Raw genomic sequence first — 25,656 nt, 5'->3', positions numbered from 1 at the left:
CCTGAAGTGCTCGGAGCAGCAGGGACTGGGAGGCTCAGTCTGTGTGTCTGCCAAGAGTGTCCCAAAGCTGCAGCAAGGTTAGCTGCAGCCTCCTTGTCTCTTCCAAAGGGGATTGCAGATCACAGATTGAGCTTAACCCTAAACCTGCAGCTCCTCCTTGGGACTGTGCCTGATCTGGGAGCGAGGCTTGCTGGCCCAGTTCTCTCTCACTGTTCTGTCCTCAGACTATTGAGGGCAAGGACTGCGCTTGCTGAGCCAGAGAGGCTCCAGCACCCCCAGAGCTGTGCTCAGCTGGGTGCTGGAGACAGAGCCCCAGAGCAGGGGGTGAAACCATGGCATCACAGAATCACGGCTGGAAGGACCTGAAAACCCACCCAGTCCTCCCCCTTCCACACCTTCCACCACCCCAGGCTGCTCCAATCCAACCCTGAGCACTCCCAGCATGGACCAGTGGCGTTGTCTGACTGGAGATGAGGCAGGAACAAGAACACATCCACAGGGAAAACCAAGGCTGGTTATTTTTTCCTGGAAGTTTCTGCTCCTTTCTCTCTCCTCAGCTGAGAGCAGAGCCCAGCCTGCTGAGCAACTCCACTCGGGAAGTGGGGAGTTTTGTTTGTTGCATGGCCTCCCTAACATACACTGTAATTAAAATGTTGATTACTAAACAGTTTAAATATATGACAGACAATGCAGTTAAAGCCTACAGTTAGGTCAATATGTGATTTAGATTTGCCATTTAAAAACTCTCATTTAAATTTTGCATACATTAATCACTACCATACTTCAATGTTCTGATATCCACCTGACTACACTATTAAAATAAAACTTGCTGCCCCAGGGAAATCCTACTTATTCTTAATTGTTTCGAGGCTTTGATGGGCTTTTAATCTAAGATTAATTTATGCAATTTTAAATAACTCTTCTTATGATTAATAAGCTTGAAAATTAAAAGGAGTCTAAAGCAATTATAATGAGCATTTGGTCATAACCTCATTAGGAGAAGGAGTGAAGGATACAGCTCTGGAATTCTTACAAGACTACAATTTAAGGTTACTTTCAGAGGAGTCAAACATAGTTCTTGAAATTGCAAAGGCAGATTAGCCTAGGTCAGCCTTAGAACTATGGCTACCTAGATTAGCACACTAATGATTTTATCCCTCTGATGATATGTGAGACAGTGAAAAGATGATGCAAAGCAAAGATAAATGGATGACACAACTAAGCACTGAAGCCTTGGGGTTATATTTGGGTTATATTTCTTCCTTACCTTTTTTTTGAGAGGTACTTCTGTCCCCTATTATTTGTTTGTAGATTGACTTTCACCAATGCATATTTCCTTTTTATAGGATAAAGTTAATTGCAAGCGATTTTCAGCTGGTTTAGTTTTGTTGAGGCACCAAAACTCTCCTGCAATTTACAGAAATTGTCTTCAAATAACAACAGTCCCCAGGCCTGATGGATGGACCAAGAGGAAGAACACCTTAACTTTGACCTCAACACCTTAACCTGAACAGCAACTGTCTATCCACCTCACCTGAATTTCCATTTTTAAACAGCAATACAGATTCTTCATTATGATTAAAGTATTATTTCCCCAAGCTTTAGACAGCTGGTGACCCCAAAGCAGACCTCAGAGACCCCTCGTGCACTTGACTGATGTGTCCAAGCTGGCAACTCATCACCAGACAGAGGGTCAAGAGGAAATTTTTCAGGTGAGAACAGCAGGAATCGGAGCAGCTCCACCCCCCAGCTGGCCCTGAGTTCAAACTCCTCACCCCCTCCTCCTGCAGGACCCTGGGTCTGCTGTCTGCTCCCTTCCTGTGGCAAAAACTGGTCTGAAATTTACTACAGGGTTTGGGGCTTGGCTGTGGCACAGAGGAATCTATTTGCCCATCTGCAGATCGTTCTTTCCACAGCAGCTTTGCTGTTGATATTTGTTGTTAAAGCAGTAACTGTCCTTGGCACTCCTCGCGCTGCTCGCCTGAAAACGAGCCAGCTCCCAGCAAAGGTATTTCACTTTTTGCGTTATGACTCTTAAAAACTCTTAAAACAAACTGAAGCGACCGAAATCTAATTGGAGTTTACTTCTGCAAGTGCTGCTGAGGTTAAGGAGAGCTGCAGAGGAGGAATGGGGAGAGTGGCCCAAGGCTGATGGAGTCTGTCAACATTAGCAAGCTGTCGACAGCAGAAGCAGCTCTGCTGAGTGAAACGCTCGGCGCAGCATTTTGGGGATGGAAGAGGTTTGACTTTTGCCCAGCTCTGGTCTGGTTCGTGGCCTGAGTGCCCATTAGTAGCTGGAGCTCATTAGGTGTGTGCCTGGAGCACATCTTCTGGTGGGGCCTCGTTTGAATCGTGAGCTTCAAGACCTGGCTGTGATGAGAATGAGAGAGTGGGGGCTCAGAAGGAGCAGAGATTCTCACCAGAAAGGCACACCCGACCTGGACTCTGCTGGAGCTGCACCTGCAGAAGGGTCCTCAGCTCCTGCTCAGGACAGGGATGGTCCCAGTGACACCAAACAGAGCTGGTCAGGAATTCAGGGCTGATACAGAATTTCCTTCAAACAAGGACTGAGTGTTCCCCTAGACTCAGGGGGAAGGGTGAAGAAAACTGTTTTCCCCAAGTTTTTCTACTGGGGGGAAAAAAAAAAAATTGCTAAGCAAATTACTAAGCTGAAGTAAACTGAAACAATCTCCTAAATGTTTTTCACCCAAACCTTGGAGAAGAAAATGCTGTGCGCACACACGCACAAATAACAACAATTAACAAAAGCAAAAAAAAAAACCTGAAAATGATGTGGCTGGAAGCAAAAAGGGAGAATGGAACAGCTCGTACTTCGTTAGCATTTTTGTGATGAAGTTTCTGCAAATGAACAAGTTGTTTTTAGAAGTACCACTACGATCATCCTGCATTCCATGGCTGCACGCTGCCTGCACGGAGTGCAAAATGACATCCCCGTGTTTGGCAGGCTCTGTGAAGGGCCTCAATAAAGTATTAAATGACAGAGGGGCAGGCGCTGCCAAACCCCCTTGTCTGAAGAGCAGGGAAAGCTCAGGTATGAAACAACGCTGCAATAAACACACTGAAATAAACCCTGCTGAAAACACAGAGAGAACAAAATATACCCCTACTAGTTGGCTTGGGGAAAAAAAAATATCAATTCCTTTGAATCCCTCCCAAGGTCACTGAGCAAGGACCGAGGCCGCAGCACCATTTCCACGCTCGGAGCTGTATTTTAATCCGGGGGAGCCTCTCCCTGTGGAAACCTGGCTCTCCCCAGCCCAGCAGGCACAGGCTGATCCCGATTTACACCAGCCCAGCGCTTCCCCAACATCTCCCACAAAACCCCAGCAGGCAGATGCTCACGGACGGGACCCTGAACTTCTCCAGGGCTGTATTTTGGGCTCTCAGCCCGAATAAAGCCACGTGCTCCCAGCTCTGCCCCGGCTGGAAGCGCCGGCAGCCGGCTCCGGAGGGGAGGCCGCGGTTTAAAAAGAAGGAAAATAAATAAAAAAGAAATCATGTTTAATTTAAAAATTAGAAACTGGAGCAGGCTGTGAGCACAGAGGTTGATTGAAACAAAATTTAAATTCCTGTCAAGCCCATTTAAACACAGGGGCCCTTCATAGGCAATTAGCTGCTCCCTGTGAAGGCTGAGCGAGGCCGGGCCTGGTCACTGTGAGGAGCCGAGAAAAATTAACTAAAATCAGGCGCTATGAAATATTTAGCCTCCCAGTTTATCACCGGGGTTTGGAAGTGTAAACAAGACAAAAATCGATTCCTCGGTGCCCTCCAATCAATCCCCCAAAATGGCGAGGGCATCTGTTTCTGCTCAATTTTGTTTACTCTGGCAGATTTGCCTTAATTGCGGTTGTTTATCTCCCGTTGTCCCCGGGGCCCTAATCTCCCGATTACTAATACTTAACACTCATTTCACATCTAAAGCTACTTCTAATCCTCAACAGGTTTCTGGAGCTCTTAAAATGATGGGGGCCGGGGAGATTTCTCTTTGTGAGAGGAGCATTTTGCGACCCGCAACCAGCTGGGCCCAATCGTCACCAGGGATGGCGGCAACAAAGGTGCTAAAAGGCTCTTTCACAAACTCTGCCTCTCCGCCGGGAATCCACCGGGAAAAAAGGGCCTTTGATGGGGAAAAAAGGGAAAAAAGCCACCCCGAACAAGGGGGCTCTAACAGTCCAGCCAAATAAAGTTACTGTCATAATCAAGCGCTGTCAATCACAATGAAAATCCAATTAAAAAATCCTTCAGCACGGCCCCTCTTCAGGAGAAAAATGTCCCCTATTTATATGCGGGTTTTTTTTTTCCCCCTTTTTTTTTGTCAACTGCACAAATTAGAAAGTCGTATTAATTGATTTTTTACTACTTTAGGCCCTGATCCTCCAGCAGAATTTCTGCGGATGGAAGAATCAAGCGGCACAAATCTGATTAAAGGATTTGAGGCATAATGCACACAGGTCACTAAGAAGCCATATCTCTATCTCCTGCTTTATACTCTGCTTATTCATAGGCAATTATTACTCTTATTTAATACTGCAGGAGTGTCCTGAGGTGCTAATTGGACTAGAGACCCACATGTAGCTGGTACTGCACAAGCACCAGCCATTTTAATCCATGCAGAGTGCCTGAATAGATTTAAAATGTCAATTTCGTTACACAAATAAAAATTGTACGTAGATTTCAACAGTTGCCTGTTAGAGCGAATTCCTCGATGGATTTGGAATGAATAGAAAGGACAGTATTCTGGGATTTAAAAGCTACGGGTCTTATTTTGGAACTGCTAACAGATTTTTTTTCCCCTCAATTTTTCAAAATAAATACGTAAGGAAGACAGCTGACATAAAACATCAACGAGGCAAATGCACAACTTCTCAATATCCAGTAATTGAAAGATTTGCAATTCTGCTACCAAAATGAGTGAGATGTAAATATTTGTCCCTGTGCCTGGAGAACTACTGAACAACCAGCAGTGCCAAATGAAACATTTGCTCAAATTAAACTGCAAAGCCCAGGAGACTCAAGTAACCAAAAAATATGAACTGTATCCCTCTAAGCTGTTGCCAATTTGTTTTTGTCCAATTTCCTTAGATTTTCAACACCTCTTTGAGCCAACTCCAGTTATTCCTTTTCACATTTCACAGGGAAGTGCTGCTGCTTTGTGCAGCTCTAGGGCATGGTAGGAGGGGAATATTCCCATTTATTGCCAGATATTATTCCCATTTGCTGGAGGAACTGGGTGATCCCATGGCAATGGGTGCAGCAGGCAGGGAATGAAGGCACCACCCCCCTTCAGCTGTCACCATCCTGCTCTTGGGTGGTTGCTGGATTTAGTGACACTGATAGGATGGATGTCTCCATTTCAAGAGCTGATTTCTCAGGTGGCACAGAAGAACTCACACCCCAAGGACAGCCAGGGCTTCCCCCCCCCACCATTTTTTTTTTTTTTTTGAAAGACAGAGGGGTATAAATATCCCTGACCCACCTTTCCCAATTTCAGCTCAGTGAGCAATGCTGCCACCTGAAGAAACACAGATTCTTTTCCTCTTAAGCTACCTTGAGCAAGGAAGATACTGAGCCCTCCTGTGAAATCTTTGCCTCAATATAAATTCTGATTTGTCTTCAGTGTATCCAGGATTTGATCCAGAACTCCTTGTCCACTGCATGTCTGAAGTGAGAGACTGAAGACCGAGTTCATTATTTACCACATATATTTCATGATTGAACCTTTGCCAACCTAAACAATTCTATATTTACAACAGCTAAAACACTTGGCTCTGTACTTTTTTTCCTTGAGAGACCAGGAGAGAGCCCTTTCCTTCACATCTGCTTGTGTGTGGTGTCTGTCAGAACTTCCCCTCGTCATGGAGTGAGCAGCAGACTGTTGTGACAGAGGAGAGAGAGGGTGCACATCTGCAAACAAAGCCTTTCATCACAGCTCCAAGCACAGGCAATTTCATCAGCCCTGATGGGAGATCCTGCACTGGCCCAGGATAAAACCAAGTAGCCAAAGAGGGAAAATCCTTGGCTGCCTGTGATTCAGCAGCAGTGCCCAAACATCTGGACAGGTGCACACAGCAAGCACAGATCTCTAAAGCTGGTCTCACAGGACCTCTGGGGTGTGTTTGTGCAAAGGGAAGTGCTGAGAGCCCTCTGGTCCATCCCAAAAATCATCAGCATCCAAACCCCAGCCCTGGCTCCTCAGTGATGCCACTGGGGGAAAGCCCTTTATTGACAAACCTAAGCACCAGTGTTTTATTGGCTTTATTCTGGGGCTTTAGATGAAAATCCAGGCAGGATTATGCTGATCCTCCATTTGTTTGTTTAAACCATAAAAGTATGTCCTGAGAGCCGAAACCAGGGGTTTAACACAACTAACTGCAAGTAACTGTGCAGACCCTCTGAAATAAAGCTACATAAACTACAACTACTTAAAACCCAGCTACTTAAAACCTTACATTTTTAATTCCCTTGTTGTACTTCCTGAAGATGTGGGAACAGGCAGCCAGAATGCATTTTTGATTCTCCAACATCTTCACACAGGTCTTAAGACATTTAAATATACAAACTGTTTATCTGGGGAAAAAAATACCCATTACAGCCAGTAAAATCAGGGTGTCTGGTGCAGAGCCACTCCTGGAATGGGGAGGGGGATTGCTGGATGCATAGGAATGGGAAATTTCAAAACTGCATTAGGCATTAAAATAAATAAAATACCAGAGGAGAACAGGTTTTCCAGCACGTCGGTGGCTCTGACACAGATGATGTACAATTTATCCCACAATGCTTCAATTGATACAATTTAAATTGATAAAATATTGACATAAGAAACATCAGTAATTTAAATTTTAAGTAGGAGAAAAGCTCCCGGTTGTGTCGACAACTTGAAGAAGAATCATTAGATCTGTGCAGAAGTAATGGAGTGCAGGAGGTGACATATACCCATCCTCTCCCTGCCCAATTTTTCCTTGAGAAATCCTTAAGGCTGTGCTTTGATGCCTCCACAGGGGAGCACAACAGAACAACTGCTCCATTCCCGACTTTGGCGTTTCAAACACCATTTTTTACGTGAACGCCTTTCGTTCCAATAACCATCACGGAGGAGTTCAATGCTGCACTAACAACAAAAAACCCCTCCCCAAGAGGCTCCAGCCATTCCAAAAAAAGCACCAACGATCTGCAGCAGCCGAGGCCGAGCTTGCAGCTAAAGAAGAGATTTTAAACAATTACCAAAGCAGGGCAGTGATATCATAAAGGCAATTTCTGCGCTAGCTTGTTTTCTGCAACTCTCCCTGCCTCTGAACAGCTAGAACAGATAATAACTATTAGTAAATCAAACTCCTGCAATATCCAGCTGTGCCTCCCCCATTTACATACAGATAGAATGGGTATATGTTTTTAATATGTATGCCAGGCGTAGTTTTACCACAGCTGAAGTGCACGCTACAAAGGAGGAGGAGAATGGGAATGGAATCAGCATGAGATAATAAAGTGGCCTAGATAAAGTATTAGCCAGCGATTGATCTCAAACAGGGGATGCTGCTTCTCTCTGACCTGATTACTTACTATGCATAGATTCCATTAAATAGAGCTTAGGATGGAAAGCTTTGGGAAAATACCGTAAATACAGGCCCAGCCCCAGCCTGGCTGCTGCCCTGGACTCTGGGCATGAGCAGCACTAAACCTGCCCTGGTTCAAACAGGAGTTAAACCTTCTCTGGGTTTAAACAGGAGTTAAACCTTCCCTGGCTTTAAACAGGAGTCTAAACCTGCCCTGGGTTTAAACAAGAGTTAAACCTGCCCTGGCTTTAAACAGGAGTCTACACCTGCCTTGGCTTTAAACAGGAGTTAAACCTTCCCTGGCTTTAAACAGGAGTCCAAACCTGCCCTGGCTTTAAACAGGAGTTAAATCTTCCCTGGCTTCAAACAGGAGTCAAACCTTCTCTGGCTTTAAACAGGAGTTAAAAATTTAAATTACTGATGTTTCTTATGTAGATATTCTATTTATATTTTTATGAATTTTTAAATCAATTTAAAAATCAGTTTAAAAAATTTAAGTTTTTTCAATTTAAATTATTAAAAATAAAAAATATTAAATGCATCAATTTAAACATTGTGAGATAAACTGTATATGATCTGTGTCAAAGCCACTGACATGCTGGAAAACCTGTTCTCCGCTGGTATTTTATTTATTTTAATGCCTAATACAATTTTGAAATTTCCCATTCCTATGCATCCAACAATCCCCCTCCCCATTCCAGGAAGGGCTCTGCACCAGACACCCTGATTTTATTGGCTGTAATGGATATTTTTTCCCAGATAAACAGTTAGTTTGCGCATTTAAATGTCTTAAGACACGTGTCAAGATGTTAGAGACTCTCAAAAATGCATTCTGGCTGCCTGTTCCCTCATCTCCAGGAAGTACAACAAGGGAATTAGGAACAGGAGTTGAGACCTTCCCTGGATTTAAACAGGAGTTTAAACCTTCCCTGGGCTGCCACAGCACAACTCCTGAACAAGCACTGCCCTGAGAGCCAGAAAAACTCCGTGTTTCTAGTAAAAAACAGAGCAGCAAAGGGGAACAATCTCTTTATACAGAAGAATTGTTGAGATCCTCACGTTAGAAAGGGAGGGGAGAGACAGAGAGGGATGTGCTGTGCAGTCCTCCCTGTGATAACACAGGAATATATTCCATTTAATTCGCTCTCTGCCTTTCTCTTAAGAGGGAACAAACTGGAGATAAAAGAGCAGCATTTCGGAGCAAGTTCAGGATGAGCACTGGTAAATTCTGAGGTTGTTCCTTTCCCTGAAGGGCCAATTTTTTTTTCTCATTACTTGGTGAAATTCCTTATTTCACTGCTGTGGAAGAAGTCAGTTGATTTGATTACGTACATCCAGAAAAACCAATGGGATATCTTGTTTTGGACATGGCTGAAGGGAAGAAAGGGCAATGAGTACATAAATAATAAAATAAATAAATACAGGAGCCTGATCCACCTCCACATGGACATCTGTGGTAATGAAAAACCTGACTTTAAACAGGAATTTCATCCAGCCTCGGCTTTGGCCCTATTTCCTGACAAAATGGACATTTGGGGTGTTATAAAAAAGAGCTTTTTGCATGACAGGCAGGGGAAATCCATCCCAGGACTCTGGTGGAAGTGCCAACCTGGCACTCCAGGTTTTGGCACTCAGCTCCTCAAATGCACCTAAAATCCACTGATTTTCAGCACAGGAGGAAAAGATTCATCTTCTGCTCCCTTCAACTTGTTTTCAGTCCTTAATTATCCTGAACTGGTCACAAAATAGTGACTTCCAGCACAGCTGTGTCTGTAGGGGAGGAGAAGATGCTCTGGTTTGTCTGCAGGTGAGGATGGGTGTGTGACACCTCCCATCATGGCTGGAACGCTGCTTTTAATTAAAACAAACCAAGCCAGACTGCAGTGAACAAGGTGAAACCCTGTTCTGGTTTGAATCAGAGAGAAGGTGACCTTGAGGATGCCGGGTTTCACTGCATCCCTCTGGGCACCCCTTCCATCCACCAGAGCCACGTGGCAACTGCAGCAAGATGGGAAAGGATGCAGTGGTGAGAAATGCCAGGATTCACAGGATTCTTGTGCCCAGGGAATGTGGCACTCAGTGCTCTGCTCAGGGTGGGGCTCAAATGGACCCCACGACCTTGGGAGGGCTTCTCCAACCTCATTAATTCCACGATATTTAAAGTTTGGGTTTTTTTCTGGCCCCGTTTTCCAGCAATTATAAATTAATTTTTGCACATGTATTTAGGCACAGATATGCTGTGTGTCTGTGCACACAGACACATAATGCTGATGTATATATTTGTATTAATTTTATAAATAAAGTGCTCCTTGAGACGACTGAGAAAAGGCAAAAATATAAAGGGTTTGAGTCTATAAATATATAATATATAAATAAAAATAGATATATAAATATTAATTATAGAAAATAATTATTAATTATAAATGATTAGATAATATATAATTATTAATGATAAATATATATTTATATGTAATGTGAAACAAGAATATACATACATATTATATATAATATTACATACGTCCTCTATAATATAAAGGAGTGAGCAGCTCCTGTTTTATTACCCGTTGTTGCAAGCTCATTTCTAACTGACTAAAAAGGAGGTGGGAAAAAAATGCATTAAATTGTTTAAAAAGTAGGAACGCTCCTTCTTTCTTTATTTTTTTTATCCCAGAGGCGCCGGAATTTCCAAATAATTTCACAAAACACCTCCTTTAAAGGGGCCCAGCGCACTCCAGGGCATGTAGTTGGAAAGATAAATCTGTGCACTTCCCTGCTACTGCAGGCACTCACCCTTTGGCCTCATTTTTATGGCTCTACACCCTGGAGTGGTGTTATTGCTCACAACCATCCCCACGCACACTTCTGGGGGGCGCCGGGATCTGCAGATGTTTTATTTATAAGTGGCAGGCCTATTGCATCACCAAAATGTGCATTTGCAAGCAGAGAGAGGTTTTCTGAAACCCCATTCCATTGTTTTAACGGCCGAGGCACCCAGCCATGGCAGAGCAGAGCACGAGGTAAATGTGGCTGCAGCTCCAGAACCTGCTCCAAGTTTTCTCAGATGTGACTAACTGCAAGAATTTCCCAGCCATCAGAAGTTCATAAAAAAGACAAAAACCTTTGGTGGGAGAAAACCCGGAGTGGAGGGGCTCTGATAAATTTTAAGGTTTCATTTCAGCGAGGTATTTAAGCAGGTGCCCAACTCCAACTGCAGCTTTGGTGGAGTTAATATCCCTAAAATGGGATTCACAGTTAAATACTTCCTATAACCAGGAGAGAGACTGGTCTGGATTGTGAGACACCTGCCCCTGGGCATCTCCACAGATCAGCCTTTAACTAGAGAACTGCTGCAGGAGGAAAACTTGTTTATTCTCCCAGAAGCAATGAGAATATTCTCTTTCTTGGAAGCAAGAAATGAGAGGATGCTCCAGTGTCTTGATCCTATTAAAATCCCTTACAATGATTCCTGTGTTCCAATTATCTCTGCATATTTAAGGCACAGATGTATATTCATTTCAAATAAATATGTATATTGAAATGTATATTTCATTTCAAATAAATCATGACGATTTTAGAGAAGCTTTCGAGTTACAGCAAGCAGAATATAAAGGAAAGTAAGGCAACATTTAAAAATTAAACGTGTTTGACATGAGCCAGAGGGCATTGGGAGTTTACATAAACTGCTGTATTTAGCAATAATTAAAAACTGAAAAATGACAATTGCCAGCACAAGGAGCGGGCTCTGAGCTCAGATTCCAAGCCTGAGAGCCCTTCCATGGGCACACCTCACCAAATATTCTCATTCTCCTGCAGCCAGTCTGGTTTCCCTTTGCATGACCATCACTGAAAACAGCAGCTCTTGCATTTCATTAAAATCCATATTCTAACCCCACTCTCTGTTTTCAGTCCTCACTTTTGGGAAGGCTCAGGCTGGCAAATGCTGGCAAGGAGTGACCTACATTAAGCTGTAATCCCTGGACATCCAAACTGGAAGAAAATGTGCATCAAGCATCAAAATGGTTTTGATTGAAACTCGATAGGGGCTGGGAAAGTTCTGAATTAACTCCCCAAATCACAAGTGAAGGTAACAGCAAAATACCCACAACTTCAGAACCACAATTCCACCCCTGGTTTGGGAGCAAATATGGAATTGCTGCACAAGCAGGAAGAGTTCAGAGAGAAATACACTGAGCCCGCTGAAAAATGCAGGAAAAAAGGAGATAAATTTCTATGTAAATGACCAAAAAATATTCACTGACAAATCCAAACTGAGTTTTCACTCACCATTAAATCTTCAGGTGCTGGCCTTTCCTTTGGCTGCTTCTTCATGCTGTGTTATAAAACAAAATGTTTGTATCAAAACAACTGCTTGTTGATTTGAAATGTCGGAAGATTGAATTGTTTTATTTAAAATGTTGAAACATTGAATTGCATTTTATCCCTTTTATTGCAGAGTGAAGAATTTCAGGGTATTTCTTAAATTTATCAGGTGCTGATGGCAGACAGGGTTCCTAACAGTAACCAAAATATTAATTTTGGGTTTTCCCTCCTCCCTCCCAGCCTTCCCTGATGGGATGTAGGGCTCCACACTGTTTGTAACCAAGAAAGGTGTGTAAATACAGAAACCCTGAGAACCAGGAGGCACAGAGAGCTGATTTCAATTGCACTTTATCCTTTTTATCACAGAGTGAAGAATTTCAATGTATGAGAAACAGGGTTCCTAACAGTAACCAAATTAATGGGATTTTCCTTCCTCCCAGCCTTCCCTTATGGGATGCAGGGCTCCACTCTAGGTGGATTTCTGTATTTACATCCCATCAAAGGTGGGGGTTTTGTATTTGATGATGCATTTTTAAATCCATTTGTGTGGATTTCTGTATTTACACCCCATCAAAGGTGAGGGTTATGTATTTGCACATTTGATTTGTATTTGATGATGCATTTTTAAATCCATTTGTGTGGATTTCTCTATTTACACACCATTTTTCATGGGGATTATGACACAGCTCAACACAAAGAATTACCCAAACAGGTGGGAAATCCAACTCCACCACTGAACATGCAATACCCTGGGGTTCCTACCTTCCCTTTCCCCCATTTATTTCCATTACCCTGCAGGGTGATAGTTCATTACACAGCATTAACCTGGTTATAGGATCATGTTTCTCATGCAAACAGTCCTGCTTTTCCCTGCAACAGGTGCAATTAGCTCTGGAGGCCGTGCTTAGCTGCGTGAGGGAACACAATAACGTGGCACAGAGGTGACCACCAGGAGCTGCCTGTGGACTAATTGGATCCCATCCAAGCAGCCAGGCTTTATGGAGGGCCTGGCACAAAGTCTGGGATGCTGCTCACTTGACATCTCTCAGGGTTATTCCAAACTGATTGCTTAAATAAGATATACTTGCTCCTTATTTTTTTTTTTTAAAGCAGTAATTCCCCCCACTGCAAAGCACAGCTAATAAAGCGCTGGGTTTAAAACACCAAACGAGCTGTGCTGTAAATTGGAGATATTAAGGACACAATTTACCTTCCCCTACAAATAACTGTGACCCCTCAGGTACCCAAGTCCTGTCTGAGGCAGCGGCTCTGATCTGACAGCCCAGCGCAGCCCCGTCCCCATGAGAGCCAGCCCGTTAGCCACCATCACTGTGCTGCAGGTTGACATCTGGGGGATTTCAGCACAGGTCATCCTTCCTCTGCCTCACCCCGGGTTTTTGGGAGCAGCCTGCCACCGCTGGTTTGGGGAGGGTGAAAGGAGCTGCAGCTCCACACCCCGGGCTGTGCCGCGCCAAATACCCTCGGTCCTTGTAAGCTGAAACCACTGCAAACCGAGGCCTCTGTTACACAAACTTTAATTATTTAGTTGCCTTAATTAACTGCTCATCAGCCTGCTTTTCGTGGCTGTATTTGTTACAGGCCCTGGCAGGCCTCAGAGATACTTTCTGCTCTCTGAGCTGCCCAGAATTCAGTTTTACGGGGTCACTTTGGCTGCAGCAGCCCTGGCACGCGGCAGAAAACCCCAAAATGTGCAAAGCCCAACCTGTGTGGGGCTGGGGGCTTGGGGGAGGACAAGGACCCATCCCTGGAGCAGGACAAATCCCTGGGTACAGACACATCCCTGGATTCCTGCTCCCACCCATACACAGCTCCCACTGGTGGCTCCCTCTGATCTCACCCAGCCCTGCAAGAGGGGATGTTTCCCCCTCCAACACCTCCTATTTTCACTAAATTCAACCTTATTTCTTCTGCTGCGCGTAAATTCCTCCCCTTTTAAAATTACTTTTGGATTTTGAGGGGTGTGTGGCAGCTAAAAAGAGATTTTTCCCTTCGCTTTGCTTCTTTAGGATCTCTTACCTGCCGGATTTGTATCCTCTACTCGCTCGAGAACCGTATTCTTTATTCTACAACCTCCTCTTCTCCCCAATTCTCCTTTAATTTAAAAGGTTTCCAATGAACTATTCCGTTTTAAGGACAGCAAATATACCCAGTGGTGTGTTTTAAAGCATGGCTCTCAGTAAAAATTACTTACTGAGAAGCCAATGAATTCATCGAGGCCGCTCGCCTCCTAAACACGGAGGCAATTTTATACCAAATATTTTTAAAAACCCCTCAATAATCATATTGCACACACGAATTTTGCAGATGAATTGCTTACTGCAAAGTAAAAATTACTTACTGAGAAGCCAATGAATTCATCAAGGCCACTTGCCTTCCTAAACATCGAGGCAATTTTATACAAAACATTTAAAGAAAACCCCTTAAACAATGATATTACACACATGAATTTTGCCGATGAATTCCTCAGAGTCTCAGCAGCCCCATCCAGGGCGAGGTTTATTAAAAAAAGAGGCAGAAAACCCCCCAAAAAAGGCCCAACCTTTGTCAGTACTTTTACGACCCTTTGTGTAAATAACGTTTACATAATTTAAACAGTTTGCTCAGCTTTGCTGCCCCATCTGCCCAAGGCCCCCGAGCCCCCGTGCTCCGGGAAGGGCTGCAGAGCCAGAAGGTCTCGGGGAGCCGGGAGTTAATGGCACGGATCATTTCCATCCAGGGCAGGCAGTGCGCAGACCCAGCTCACCATTGAGTGATGAAGTGCACAAATGGCTCCGAGAACTCCCCGGCTGGAAGCACCGGCGATTCCTGGGATTGCAGCGAGACAAGGAGCAGTCAGGAGCAGGCAACAGCTTTTTTTTTTTTTTTTAAGTGGAAAGCAAAATAACAGCAAAACAAAACACACACACTAAAAAAAAACAACAAACCAAAAAAACCCCCCCAGGAATAATAACCCCCAAAACCTTCTTTTCACACGCAGGATTTGAGACAGAAAGGTACAAATTCTTCGGAGGATGTGTTATAAAACACTGAATTTCAACTAATGAGTATTACACAATGGGTAAAAACATGTGGAAAGACACTGAGGGGAGGTGAAAAAAGGACAATGATAGCCACAGGGTAAAAAGGAAGGTAGGGAAAGTGTAAATGAGAAATTAATGATTATTTAAGTAACACACAAATGGTCTTGTAATTAACAAAGAGCTGTGAAATTATTCTTGTGTTGACCTTTGTTTCTTTCACTGCATTCGCTATTTATTTACACTCATGTTTATTTACACTTATTCATTTTCCAGGCTGTCCTCATATGCTGCCTGTTCACGATTTAAAAGGCAAGGAGAATTTTTAAAAGCCAAAAAAAAAAAAAAAAAGGAGCAGGATTTACCAGGCTAGTGATAGAAAACAACCAGCCAGTATTTATGGAAATAAAAAAAAGAAGAGAGCAGAAGGGGGAAAAAAAGAAAGATGAGGAACAGGGAACAAACAACATCACCATTTGCAAAGAAGGGCTTTACGAATTTCGGAGTTTTTCCAGGAATGACGGAGAGCTCCACTGTGTTTATAGTGTAACAGCTCAGGATGTAATGAAATTACACTGCAGAGTACTTTAACAGTGTCATCTCATTAGACCTACAGTTGGAACAAGAGAGCCACATAAAACACGCAGCTGCAAATGACTCCATTCTCATCTATTCTCATTTGCTATTAAAAATACCTTTCGGCGTCTTTTTTCCTCCCTGACATCCCTCCACAAAGTACCCTGCAAAGTATGATACATGCACCTATTTAAATTAACAAAGGAATGACTTATTTTAATCTCACTGTGCTTTGGAGTGCTTTGGCCATTTGGATGAGCAATATATCATTACATACAACCTTCCAGCGCTGCAGGCAAGAAACTCGGAGCGTGCAGCATTTGGTGGGAGCCAAACAATTTCTCTAGCACACAACTGTGTCAAATGCATGCATGTATTCATTATGGGGAACGGGGAAATAGCTTTGATGTAGTGGAAAAAAGAAGATGATAAAAGCACCTCTGCAATGTGTGTGCCATTATCAATGGTGGCAGATAGACACGACTGCAGAGCCTCCTGTGTGATTAGTAAATATACATATAATTGCTGTGGCCAATTATCAGAAAAATGAGATCGGTAATTACAAGAGAGAAAATTAACTAGAACTCTTATTAAGGCTTTGTTTCCAATCCGAACAATTGGAAACTGCTGGAAAACACAATTAAATCAAAAGTAGCTGAAGAGTAAAAGGAGAAGCCAAAATTGCTTGACAATTTTCAAAGACTTGTATTAAATACAAGGAGTGCTCGATAGAACGTGGCCAAATTCTCTTTGAACTCGGCCCGGGTGAGGGAGAGGTTATTGTTTCCAAACTTAGAAATGACAGCAATCTAGGGAAGGTTTCTGCTGGAGAGTGGAGGGAACACGAGGAAATCAGCAGCACAATTAAACTTTCTCCACTTCAAAGCACTGCCCATGAAAATGATCTGTATTAACAGAGAAAACACAGAAGGAAATGCCAGCCTTGGATTTGCCTCTCCCCATCCTTTCCTCCTGCCCAGCAGAGCTTTCCTGGGCTTCTCCCTGAAGCCACTGGGATGAACCCAAAAGGGACAGGCAGGAAAAGCTCTGGGCACAGAATCCATGGGATGGACCCAAAAGCGACAGGCAGGAAAAGCTCTGGGCACAGAATCCATGGGCTGGACCCAAAAGGGACAGGTAGGGAAAGCTCTGGGCACAGAATCCATGGGATGGACCCAAAAGGGACAGGCAGGAAATGCTCTGGGCACAGAATCCATGGGATGGACCCAAAAGGGACAGGTAGGAAAAGCTCTGGGCACAGAATCCTGGGGATGGACCCAAAAGGGACAGGCAGGAAAAGCTCTGGGCACAGAATCCACAGGATGGACCCAAAAGGGACAGGTAGGAAAAGCTCTGGGCACAGAATCCATGGGATGGACCCAAAAGGGACAGGCAGGAAAAGCTCTGGGCACAGAATCCATGGGACACCATTCCCTGGGGAACTGGCTGTGCCCAGCAAGCCACCCCTGCTGTTTATTTGAACCACAATGCCAGTGAGGAGTGTTTTCCAAGCCATCCATCCCTCCCAGGGGCTGCCAGCTCAGCTCAGCTCAGCTCAGTCCAAGCGGCAGGATCATCGGGATGGGCATCCAGCACTTCACACTCATTTGGGAGGTGATAATTTCTGCATTCACAAGAGATGACGGCCCATAATGGAGAGAAAGCTCATTAGGAGAGGGGAGGAGAAGCTGATGAGCTGCTCTGGAGCCACCAGCGTCCCACTCTGGTCATTCCAAACCCTCTGGGCTCATCCAGGCAAGGGAAGAAGTTGTTCCAACATCAGCATAAAAACCTGGACTGTGCAGCTCCTGTCCTGCAGCACAGCCATGGCACAAGGGGCTCCTGCCTAAGAAATTTTACCTGGATGGAAGTAAAGGTTAAATCCTACTTTTTTTGCCATTTTTAGGGCATATTTTTCTGTTTAATTCAGGTATTTGATCTGCTGGCCATGGCCACACCTGGGCTGGTTTGCTCTGAGGAGCTGGGGAGGAGATTTGGTGTGGAAGGGTGAACACACTCTGGATCTCAGGATGGAAAGGAGAGGGAGCATTCCAAGGATTTCAGTGGGCACAGATTTATCAGATATTTGCCTGAAAAATGCAAAGCCTTTTGGGAGGCTCAAGGAAATCAAGGTTGAATCTTGAGGATACCTTCCACTAGACCAGGCTGCTCAAGCCCAGGATGTGCAGATAAAGCTTATTTTGTATCCTGAGGTTTCCCAGATGTTGTCTGACACTCCAAGAGATGGGAATAAAAGGAAACAAAGCAAAGCTACACATCTGGACCCAGCCTGGGTGATGGAATACGGTCACATTTGCTGCACCCCAGTGACCTGCCTGATTTCCCCACTTACAAAATGGAATCCCACTACAGAGGGAAAGACAGCAGAAATCCAAGATTTTAAAGGAGTGAGGAACAGATCTTTTCAATTTTGACTGGGAAAAGGTTCTTTCCTTTTCATGAGCTATCACAGCTTCTGACCAGTGTCGTAAAGACCTCAACACTGGGGATGATGCCAAAATGGCAGTGAGGACACAAAGGGTTCTAAGGACCCATGGAAAATGATTCCCAGGACTGGCTGCTCCCCTAAGATCCAAACAACATTTCCATGACTGGGACCTGCTGCAGGAGAAGATCCAAGGAATAATTCCACAGCAGGATCTGCTGCTGCAGAAGATCCAAGGAATAATTCCACAGCTGGGACCTGCTGCTGCAGAAGATCCAAGGAATAATTCCACAGCAGGATCTGCTGCTGCAGAAGATCCAGGCAGTATTTCCATGGCTGGGATCTGCTGCAGGAGAAGACAAGAGCAGCCTCTGATGTCTCCAAACCAGCTGTGCACACCGAGCGAGGGAAGGGCAAGAGGAAAAAAGTTTGAGTGATGCCTTTGCCTTGTGAATAATGAACAGTTCAAGGAGGTCAACCCATTACAACTGCAACCGTTTAATTATTAATTATGCACAATCTATGAGCAAAAGGACAAGTTCAGAATGTTTAATGGGTGGTAACTCCGACTGGACCCTCTCTTGGCATTTTGTTATTAGCACTTGTCAGCAAGGTGCTCAGGCAGAAAGACAAAAGCACAGCGGCAGAAAATCCGAGCTGGAGGAGGAGGGAGGGCTTTAAACTTCAAACACTGCTCCTAATATTTAATTTATAGAGTGCCAGGGCTCTGGTATAAACCTTATTGACTTCCCTGGAGCCAGGGGAAGCCACATTATCTAAATGAAGACCTGAGAGTGAGAGCACTGAACAATCCCTCCTGAATCCTTCTCTTCTCAAGGCAGCAATAACACCAGGGTCTGGATCTTCCTTTCTTCCCTCACAGGTCTGAACAAAGGAAGAAAGAACCACCCAAGAGCACGTGCAGAAGCCAATCCTTGGGAACCTTTGCAATATGAGCTTGAATTACAGATCCCAGCACTATCCTCACTTACTCCTCCAACTTGGAACTTCTCCTGCTCTGTTTGCTCTCCCTAAGCAGAGCAGTGGCACAGAGGCTCAGGAAATAAATAATGTCCAGCAAATCACAAATAAACATGGATAAGGCACCTCCCTCCTTTTCCAGTTTGCAGGTTTACATGGATAACCTCAAGAAGACAATTCAACCAATACAGTTTGGAGCTGCTGATTTTGTTTTGGAAACACTCTCAGGCCCGTGAAATTTGGGAGTCATTCCTGACTGACAACAAACACCAAAAGCCCTCAGTCCTTCCACACCTTCAGGGGTCTTACCAAACACACAATTTCTTGAGAGTGAAATATTTCTCAGAACATATTTAAATGCCTGAGATTTACCATATCCTTCTGCAGGAGAAATGCCACAACCTCCCTCAGTGGAAAACCAGGAAATACAGCTTTCCCTAAGCATCCAAAGAACATTTCCACCACTGGGATCTGCTGCAGGAGAAGACAAGAGCAGCCTCTGATTTCTCCACACCAGCTGTGCACAGCAAGCCAGGGAACAGGGGAAAAGCTGGAGTGATGCCATCAGGGTGGCGATGGAAAACCTGGGATAAATCCACGTTCCTCACCCCTTGGGGCCAGCCCCACAGACAGAACCACGGACAGCTGCCACCAGCACGTCCTGCTGCCACCAGGGGCTGCCCAGAACCCAGCAGGTTTGGTTCCTGCTGCTCTGGGAAGGGTTAAATGCTCCTGCTCCATCTCTCCCCTCAGCTCTGTTTGTGCAGAAGGAGCTGCCATGGTCCTGTGGCTCCATGGCCACAGGAGGGAAGTTACAGAAGCCAGCAAAGCAAACCCAGCTCCTCTCAGCTCCCTGCCTGGGAGCCAGCATCTCCTCTGGGCTCCAGCTCCTGTCCTGCCTGCTCCACGGGGGCTGAAACGGCAGCATTTCATCAGTAGTGCCTGGGCTCTGCAAAGCCTTCCCAAAATCTCCAGGATTAAAGAATTTTCAGGCTTCTCTCCTACTACAGCTTTCAAAAAATGTATTTATTTTTCTGTAGTAGCTGGATTTTGTTTTGTGGCCAAATAGTGATTTTTAAAATTTTTTTTTTACATTTTATTTTTAAGAAAAATAAGTTTTAGATGCACCAGAAATGCTGCCAGGTGCAATTACAGGTAATAAATGCACTGTAGCTCCCAGAAAATTCTGAGTTGGAGGGAACCATAAGGATCACCAAGCTCAACTCTTGAGTGAATGGTCTTTGGCCACAACAAGAGCAGTGAATGGCAACATTGTACAAACCCAGATTTACTCTGACAAGCCCAACTTTCTTCCCCAAAAATTGATATATATCCATATGTATATAAATAAAATCCATTTCCCAATTTAGATTTACTCCTCCCAAACCAACTTTCTCCCACAACATTCCTAAAAAAACCCCACTCTCCGTATAAAGAAGAAAACCAAAGCCTTTCGATTTACAACTTTCTTCCACAAAAAAATTACATCTATCTATACATACATACATCCATAAATGAAATCCATTTCTCAATTTAGATTTACTCCTCCCAGACCAACTTTCTTCCCCAACACTCCTAAAAAACCCCCACTCTCTATATAAAAAAAAACCAAAATCAAAGCCCGACTTTCGATTTACTCTTACAACTTTCTTCCAGAGCACTCCTAAAACAATATCTCTATATAAAACAACAACAAAAAAAAATCTATTTCTGCCTTTCCAGCCAATCTACTTCAAAAGGCCTGAGCAGCCCTAATGCAGGGGATTTCTGACAAGTAACAAGTTGGCAGCAGCCGGCGGTGGCTGGAGGTGGCTCCGAGGGCCGGACTTGAAAGAATTCCTGGATGGCTCCTGCTCGGCTCCCACCCCGGGCAGGAAGGTGAAGGATGATTACATCTCTGCACCTCTTGCTCTTTTCTCAGGAGCAGGTGCCACAAGTGACAAATGATGCGCGGGGGCACCTCGGTGTGAAGCCGTGCGTGCGCAGGAAACTCGTTTGTCTGCGGGGCTGGGGCTGGGCACAGGCCAGGGTCAAAGGGCAATGTTTCATCCCCAAAACACTGCCTGCTGCCTCAAAACCCCATCCCTCCTGAGGACCAGCTGGCTGCTCCTCCAATTCCTCTGCTGGGAACGCGGGTGGGTGCTCCTGGCTGAATAACCCACCCTGGTTGTGGCTACTGGGGGATGTTTCTCAGAGCCCAGAAGAAGGGAGGAAAGAAGTGATTGAGAGCAGGAATAATCCAGAGTGTGGGACGTGGCACCTCCTCCCCTTGCCATGATGGCTTAGGTTTTTGCTTTTATATACATATTTTTAAGAATTTTAGCTTTTTATATTTAAAAATTTTAGGATTTCAGCTTTTATATTTTTCATGTATTTATAATCCTACAAGTCTTTAGTGAATAACTCTAAACTCCATGTACAGTGTGAGCTGCTGCTTTCCCATTTGGGGCAGGCACAACAATTCCTCTCCAGGCCTGGCAATCAAGGACACCTCACTTCCTCAGGCCCGAGAGATGGAAACAAAAGAGAGTTGGGGGGAGCAAACTTGGGGTAAATGACCTCATTACCCGAAGCTGTAATTGGAAGATTAACCCCCAATATGCAAATGGACCAAACTTATAAAAGTATGAAAACCTATGGTCCATTTTTGAGTGTAGGAATGTCCTAAATGTACCTGGAGGCCCTTCAATAAACACCACTGATTTTTATTCCCTTACTTTTGCCTGGCCTCTGTTTTTAGGTAGTCCCAAAAAGGCATTAGCCAGGCTCCGTGCCTCTGCAGGGCCTGCAAAAACAGGTTAATCCTTCCTTCCACCAGAAGTGTAATTGCTTTTTCTCCCCAACAAGGCAAGAATTCCTCCCTCTCCTGTCGCTCATCAGGCAGCAGAGCACGGCAGGTTTGGGCAGCCAGACACACACACGGCCCCACCGAGGGGACCTGGCAAAAAACTCAACCCATTTGTTGTTCCCTCTCCTCCCCTGCACCCTCCTGATGCATTTTTATTGCTTTTTCATAAAACACCGCTGCAAATAATCAAGCATGACCATTGACATCCACAAGATTGAGTTTTAGGAACCATTAAATGAGCTTGTTCTCCTGGGAAGGTTCTTGCTCAGGTTGGTCTAAAGGTAATTATTCAGCAATTCCTACCTGTGGTTTTACCTTGTTCCTGTAGAAGTCTCTGAATCTCAGACACTGGTAAGGTCACAGTTTCTGTCTCCATAAAACTATTCCTTAAACCAGCTTAGCCACAAAACAAATTATTGTAGGTTTGGGTAAACACACACGTGTGTATAACCTGTGGAAATCTCCAAAACTCCAGGAATTTCCTACATTTAAATCAACACCTGAGAAACTAAAGAGAAATTCCCAAAGAAAAGAAATTAAGTCTTGTTTAATTCTGAGCCTCGTGGAGGTTTTTTACTGCATTTACAGCAAGAGCAAATGCAGCATGGATTCATTAAGGTGAAGGAATTCAGGAACCCTCCTCATGGTATTTGATCAAGCTGAACATCCTGGGAATTTTTAAGGCTATTCCAATAAGTAGAGGGGTATATTTAACCCCAGTGAAAAAAAAAGATAATAGGAACAACTATGGATTAAGTGCAAGTACATTTTTTTCCACAGGAAAATCTGAAAACATATTGACACTGAAATGCTTCACAGCTCAGCGTTAACACCCCACCAGCTCTTAAATGTTTCTGGAGTAAGGATTTAAAAAGAGACAAAAAAAAAAAAAGGAAAAAAAAAAGAGGTCTTTGATTTGTGGAGTTTGGAAAGTCCTTGAGCTAGATTAAACTGCAGTCTTGTGAGACCAAGTATCTCTGTGGGGGCACTCCACAGAAATGCTCAAGAAACTCATGGAAAGCTTCTCTCTGCTTACTCATGAAGCTATCAGGCTAAGGATTCATGAGGACAACTAATTAATTTTTCTCCTCAATTTCTGCCTGGCTTGTTCAACCAGGCAGGTTTTGCAATGCTGCCTCCTGGTTGCACAAACCAGGATTTGCTCTTGGAAGTCTCCCCTCCCCGAGCTTCTGATGGAATTGGAATAACACAATCATTTAAAACTGCCAAAATCCAGTTCTTTTCCTCCCTCACCCAGTACAATTTAAAACAAATAAACCAAAAGCAGCACTTAAATCACAATTACAGCGAGACAAACCACAGCACCTTTGAAACCAAAATGAATTTCTCTCAGGTGAGGAAGAAGAAAAGGTTGGAAAGCAGAGCTGATGTTTAACTACAGAGCTGGAGCCCTAAGTGCTCCAGGGGCTGGCAGGAATTGCTTTCCTAGAAGGGATATTCTAACTACATAAAGGTTAAACAAAACAGCCCTGCAGAGCTTAAGGAACATTTAAAGGACCCTACAGGATGCTCCCCAGCTTTCTGCCTGTCCAACCCTCTCCAGATGCAGAGCAGACACCTCTAAAGCCATGGCATCCAAAGGATGGGAAGCTGAAATGCTGAAAACCACAAAGCTTCTGGGTTTGGGCTTTTGGGATCTCTGTACCCAATCTGCAGCCAGAATCATGGAATTGTCAAAGCTGGAAAAGACCTTCAAGGGCCCTGAGTCCAGCTGCCAACCCAGCACCTCCACGCTCAGCACGGAACCTGCTCCCCAAGTGCCACATCCACACTTCCTTGAACATTTCCAGGGGTGGTGACTCCACCACTGCCCTGGGCAGCTGCTCCAATGCTTCACAATCTTCTCCACAAAGAAATTTTTCCTGATATCCAAACGAAAGCTCCCGTGGCCCAGCCTGGGGCCGTTCCCTCTGCTCCTGTCCCTGTTCCCAGCCCGACCCCCCCGCTGTCCCCTCCTGGCAGGGACTTGTGCAGAGCCACAAGGGCCCCCCTGAGCCTCCTTTCCTCCAGGCTCCCTCAGCTGCTCCTGGGGCTCTGGGGTTTGCATTTCTAATTCCTACTTCCACTCTTTGTGTATATCTGGAACGGATTCCGACGACAAAAACTTTTAGGAATGGTTTGAACCTGCACCGACTGCTTCGGAAGCCCCATCCCCCTTCCATGGCCAATTTTTTGGCTGTACCACCATGAAGAACAGGACATCTTCCCAGGCAGGTTCCTGCTCCCAGCCCCTCTCCATCCCTCTGTGTGGAGGCTCTGGAAAGGCTGACACAGCCAGCGAGGCGCGTCCTTCCCAGCGGGAATCCTCCGCGCTTCCCACGCCGCATTCCCTGGAGCTGGAGACAAACTCAGCCCGGGGCTGGATCACCCAGCACCCCAAAAAACAGCATGAACAACCAGGCTATGCCAACTTTGGGCCAGGAGCAGGGGTCCTGCCATGGTGGGAGATGCTGCTCCAATTAGGATTGGTGCTCGAATGAGCGTGGCTTATTTGGAGCGGGATCAGAGCTCACTCTAAGGCACCACATGGTAAAAAATAAAGGTTCTGGCAGGCACACTGATCCCATCCACACGATGCTCCTCACTAATTCTGCCATTAAAAAATAATCCCAGCCCCGATGCCATTAGCAGCCCCACAAGATCATTTCTCAACAAAACCCATCAGGCACGGTTTGCTGTGATTTCAGAGGAGCCACCGTGCCTGCCTGGTCTTGGTTCAGTTGTCCTGCTCCTCAAATGGCTTATTCATCCTTGCTGTGAGTCAGCTGAAGTCCTGGAAAACCAACAAATGCACCTCCCAAACTGCCAAAGTGACCTATTGTGCTTCATGTGTTTCACTAAGAGTTTAAAACCAGCCCCAAAAATCTCACTACTGCAGAAAACCTAAAAATTCCCGAGGAATTTTTATTCCACCATGCCCACTATCCCAGGTTGCCCCAGGCTCCATCCAACCTGGCCTTGGACACTTCCAGGGATGGGGCAGCCACAGCTTCTCTGGGCAGCTGAATTAATTAATCCTAAGAATTAATATTAGCTTGGATTCCTGATGTGTTTTGGTGGAAGTTCTACCAAATCCCACCACTACCAATACAATAAGCAACCACCAGAGAGAATAAAGATCTCCATTTCATCACTTTAAAACACCTCCAGGTTCTCCTGGATCAGGCTCTGAAGTTTTAGCTGGCTCCAGGGGAAGGATTGAGGGAATTTTAAGACCTCCTTGGAGCCAAGGGATAAATCTGACCCAGAATAACCAGCCTTACAAAACCAGGAGTTCTAATTATGAATATTCCCACTCTGCCATGGAGTCTGCTCAAACCAAAGCGAGTGGAGCTTAAAGAACTTTCAGCTGAGCTGTGCTCTGTCACCTGGAGCTGTAACAGCCCCCACTGAGCACCACCTCAGGAGAATGATGACTTCACTTGTCGTGGAACATAAAAAAAAAATCCTAAAACCCACCAAAATGCCAAAATACCGGTGAAGGTACTTGGATGTTTACAGCCTGCACAAAGTTCCCTGAAGCCTTTGTGAGAAGACTGGAACAGTTCTGGTCCTGAGGAGATGTGAAAGCTGCCAGAAGGTCACAGAATCCCCTAGGTTGGAGATATAGTTATTGAAGAGATTTCAGTCTCTTGGCTGTGAGCTGCTTTTCTCAGGGAGGAAAAAAATCCCACTTTTTCGAGGATTCTGGAATATTTTTCAAGTGTTTAGAAGACAGAGGTCTGCCCTCAGCTAACTCCTCATTGTTCAGAGTTGGGCTCCTGCTACAGCTCAGCTGGGGAGGGATGTGGGAGATGCAAGGAGTGTTTCACAGCAGGAATGTGATGTTCTGCCACTGAAATCCGTTCTCCTGCT

The 25,656-nt window shown here is 44.8% G+C and overlaps 1 protein-coding gene across 1 annotated transcript in view; it reads right to left on the bottom strand.

Moving 5' to 3' along the window:
- MAP2K5 (mitogen-activated protein kinase kinase 5) overlaps positions 1-25,656 on the bottom strand; it is a 116,716-nt gene that overhangs the window by 4,699 nt on the left and 86,361 nt on the right. The window contains exons 20-21 of the mRNA XM_084213457.1: positions 14,656-14,717; positions 11,856-11,901 (exon numbers count right to left, since the gene is read on the bottom strand). Of these exons, the coding sequence (XP_084069583.1) occupies positions 11,856-11,901; positions 14,656-14,717 (108 nt within the window). The remainder of the gene's footprint in view (positions 1-11,855; positions 11,902-14,655; positions 14,718-25,656) is intronic.

Source organism: Fringilla coelebs, assembly GCF_963513975.1.
Source record: "Fringilla coelebs genome assembly, chromosome: 12".
NCBI lineage: Eukaryota > Metazoa > Chordata > Aves > Passeriformes > Fringillidae > Fringilla > Fringilla coelebs.
This window is presented reverse-complemented; position numbering and strand designations above follow the sequence as displayed.